This window comes from Neopelma chrysocephalum, unplaced genomic scaffold (genome assembly GCF_003984885.1).
Source record: "Neopelma chrysocephalum unplaced genomic scaffold, ASM398488v2 Primary Assembly neopelma1_94352, whole genome shotgun sequence".
NCBI lineage: Eukaryota > Metazoa > Chordata > Aves > Passeriformes > Pipridae > Neopelma > Neopelma chrysocephalum.
In genome coordinates, this window is record NW_020923059.1 from 1 (window position 1) to 3973 (window position 3973).

General features: G+C 69.8%; 1 protein-coding gene across 1 annotated transcript; it reads left to right on the forward strand.

Moving 5' to 3' along the window:
* Positions 1 to 3: 3 nt before the first annotated feature.
* Positions 4 to 578, forward strand: NDUFA13 (NADH:ubiquinone oxidoreductase subunit A13; the record flags this gene model as incomplete). Its single annotated transcript, XM_027707689.1, has 2 exons — positions 4 to 129; positions 391 to 578. Coding segments are annotated over 2 exons (246 nt in total), but the record flags the coding sequence as incomplete, so codon positions are not given.
* Positions 579 to 3973: the final 3395 nt, after the last annotated feature.

Genomic DNA, 3973 nt, shown 5'->3' on the forward strand with positions numbered 1-3973 from the left:
CCCCCCCCGGGCGCTGTGTCCCCTCCCGGTTCCCTGCTAAGCCTCCCCCTGTCCCGCAGAACCCTCCGGCTGCTGCGGCAGAACCTGGACGAGGAGGCCAAAATCATGAGGGACGTTCCCGGCTGGAAGGTTTGTGACTCCTGGGAGCGAGGATTGGGGGTGGGGTGGGGCTGCCCTTCCGTGATCCCGCGGGCTGGGAACCGGCCATTCCAGTGGATTTGGCGCCGTGTCACCCCCTGGAAAGGTGGGATCACCCGGGCTCCAAGCAGCCCCCCCCCCAGAACAGGCAGCGATGCTCCTTCCCCCTGGCAGCTCTTGGAGCAGGGGGTGGAGGGGCCCTGATCCCGCCCCCCGAGGCTCCCGCCTCTCCCAGCATTCCCTGCCTTCCAGGTGGGCGAGTCGGTGTTCCACACGGATCGCTGGGTGCCCCCGACGGTGGACGAGCTCTATTACCTGCGGCCCTCGGCCGAGATGGACAACGAGAAGTTCGGGCTGCAGTACTACGTCTGAGAGCCGCCCCTTCCCGGGCTCCTCCTCCCCTTGTTCCAACATTTCACGGGTTGTTTTTTCCCCTTCCCGGGCTCCTCCTTCCCTTGTTCCAGCGTTTCCCGGGTTGTTTTTGCCCATCCCGGCGCTTCCCGGGCTCCGGGTGCCTCCTGTTCTTGAAGCTGTTATTAAACCACGTGGATCCCGTGTCCTGTGTGTTCCTGGACATCCCCGTGTCCCCCACCGGGAATTCGGTGTTTCCTGGGCTTCCCTGCCCGTGTGTGTGCGCCTGGGAATCGGGGTGGGAATGTGGGATGGGGTTTCCTGCTCTTCCCTGCCCGGGAATCAGGGTGGGAATGTGGGATGGAGGGAGCAGCCAGTGGCTGTGTCCTTGTTCCCCCTCCCTGCCTCGGTGTCACTTGGGGGGGGTCGGGGGGGTTCTGAGCTCTCCCTGCGCTCACACATCCCATGGGTATGGATCCCATGGATGTGGATCCCAACGGATGTGGATCCCACCGGAGCAGCGGCGGGTGAAAACCCACCGAATTTGAGCGTTCAGCACAATTTTGACACGTTCCCCTCGCTCGGGGGTGGGAAGGAAGGGGCTTCCCGGGGTCCCAGCGGGGCCCCAGCTGCTCCCACCCCCCTCCACACACCCCCCACACTCGCATCCTGCGGGAATCCCGGCCGCTGTTCCCGCTCCCGGGAGGGGCCGGAGCGATGCCCGCGGAGGGGGCGGGGGCAGCGGGAGCCGCCTCCCCCCGGGCGGCACCGGGGCCGCTCCCGCCGGGGGTCCCCGGGGGGGCCGCGCCAGTCCCGCCGAGGGGGCCGGACCGGCAGGAGGGTCCGCGCCGCTCCCGAGGGATCCGCTCCCGCCGGGGGATCCGCTCCCGCCGGAGGATCCGCTCCCGCCGCGGCGGCCGCTCCAGCCGGGGGGGGTCCGCGCTGCTCCGTCCGAGGGTCTGCGCTGCTCCCGAGGGTCCCGCTTCACCCGAGGAGGCTCCGCTCCAGCCCCCGCGGGGGTCCCCGTCCCGCCGCCGCTCCCGGTGCCGCCGCCCGCACCATGAGCTCCGCGTCCTGCCCCTCCCGGGAGCCCCCCCGGTACCTCAGGTGAGCCCGGGAGTCCCTCCGGAGAGCCCCCCACTGCCCCCCTCCCCGGGCCGCGCAGGAGAGAACCGGGAGCTCCGGGGGGTCCCGGGGTCCCGCCGCGCCAGTGCCACTCTCTGGGGTCACCGGATTCGCCGCCGGGACCCCCCGGCCGTCCCCCGATTCCCAGCTCGCCCCGGGCCGGTCCCGCGGGGTCGTGGCCGGTGCCGGAGCCCCGCAGAACGCGGTGGGGACCCCGGGGGGGGGTGCTGGGGGCTCCAGCGGTCCCGCCGGTGGGGCGGGACCCCCCCGCAGCCCCGGGACGCCCCCCGAGTGGGCTCCCGCCCTCCGTGATGCTCCCGGGTCCTCCCGGTCCCCGCGCGCGTCCCCCGGGACGATCCCCCCCCAAGGAGCCGCGGGGGCGGGGGGGGGGTCGGTACCCACGGAGCCTCCGTTGCCGAGGAAACCGCATCCCGGGTCTCCATGGCTGCGACGGGGATGCTCCGGCAGCGGGAGCGGAGCGGGGGGACCCTCCGGGGATCCCGGGACCGGTCCGGGGGGTGCGCGGGGGACCCCCCGCTGCAACCCAGGGAGGGTCGGGGGGGTCCCAGAGCCGAGCTGGGCCGGGGTGGGGGGGAACGAGCGGCGGGAACGGGAGATGGAGCCGGGATACGGGGCTGGGATGTGGAGTTGGGATGTGGAGTTGGGATGCAGAGGGGGGACACGGAGCTGTGCCCGGGATGCAGGACCGGGATGTGGAACTGGGATGCAGAGATGAGGATGCGATGCTGGGATGCAGGGAGAGGGAGGACACGGAGCTGGGATGCAGAACTGGGATGTAAAACTGGGCTGTGGAACGGGGATGCGATGCTGGGATGCAGAGAGCGGCCGCGGATCCGGGATGCAGCGCCCGCGGTGTCCCGGCTCCCGGCGCTGGGATACGGGAAGGGACACTCAGGAATCCTCTCGTCCCCTCATCCCTCGGCTCCTCTCGCTCCTGCCCCAACCCCGCGGTAGCCGCGGACACCCAGCAGCCCCTGGAGGCACCAGGAACTGGGTTGGACTGGGTTGAACTGGGCTCTGCTGGGTCTCCCTGCGCTCCGGGGGGATCGGGAGCGGCATTCCAGGAGCGGCATTCCAGGAGCGGCATCCCAGCGAAGCCAAACCGCAGATCCCGGGGGGAGCGGGGAGGGCTGGAGGTGACCCCGGAGCCCTCGTTTGGGGGCGGTCGCGCTGCTTCCGGGGTGGGCGGCGATCCCAGGGAGCCCCGTGACGTGTGTCCCCTCCCTGGGGCCGCTGCCAGGACAGCGGGAGCCAACCCGGGCCGGCGCCCAGGATTTTCCCTGCCAGCAGCGATTATGGATAATGTTCTCCCGGGAACAGACGTGGGGAATTTTGTCAGACACGTGCCTTTTGTTGGGCGATGGACAACACACACACAGCTGTGCCTGGTCCTTCCCCCGACCCCCTCCCGGCCCCCCCCGGCCCCGCTGGGCGCGGGAGGGACATCGGGACAGCGCGGCTCAGTTCGACCACCACGGGCCCCCGTTGTGCTCCCCCCGGGACCCCCGTGTGGGGCTGGGACCGGGCTGGGACTCACTAGAGGGCACCAAAGGATTGGGGACTGGGATGGGATGGGATGGGATGGGATGGGATGGGATGGGATGGGATGGGATGGGGTGGGATATGAAAGGGTGGAAGGGATGGAAATGATACGATACGAAAGGAGGGATGGGAAAGGACAGGAAGGGATGTGATGAGCTGGGATGGAGGAGATGGGAAAAGGATAGGATGGGATGAAGTTTTTCTGGGAGGTTTTTCAGGACAGGCAGGGGATGGGATGCAGGAAAGGGGGACTGGGAGGAGGGCTCACTGTGGGTCTGCCTGAATGACAAGGGAATGCCCGATCCAAATGATCTCTGGGCTCTGCCAGGACACCCAGAGCAGCCAGGGATTCCACCCAGGGACCCCAACCAGGAATCCCAACCCGTGGCCCCTCCAGCTCCAGGAGCACCACACAACCCCTGCCCGTGGGGGGGAATGGCAGGTCCCCTCTCCATGGCTGGGACTGAGCGAGGTGTGAGTGTGCCCCCCAAAACGGGGGCAGGGCCGGGGCTGGTGCCCCCCAGCTCCCCGCAGGGCCGTGGGTTCCATCCCTGTGCCTCTCCCGGGGGTCGGATCCCAGGCTCCCGCCCTCGGCCCGCCCCGCAGCCGGCCCGGCCCGTTCCAGCCGCGCAGGTGAAGCCAACAGATGTGAGCAATTATTGTCCCATCGGCGGCTCCCGGCCCTGCCAACTCCCGGCTCGGCAGCGACGGAACAACCGCAGCATTGTTCACTTTTATGTAACAGCCCGAGCCCCACGAGCCCGGGGGCGCTGCCAGGGCCGTGCCTCGCACGGAT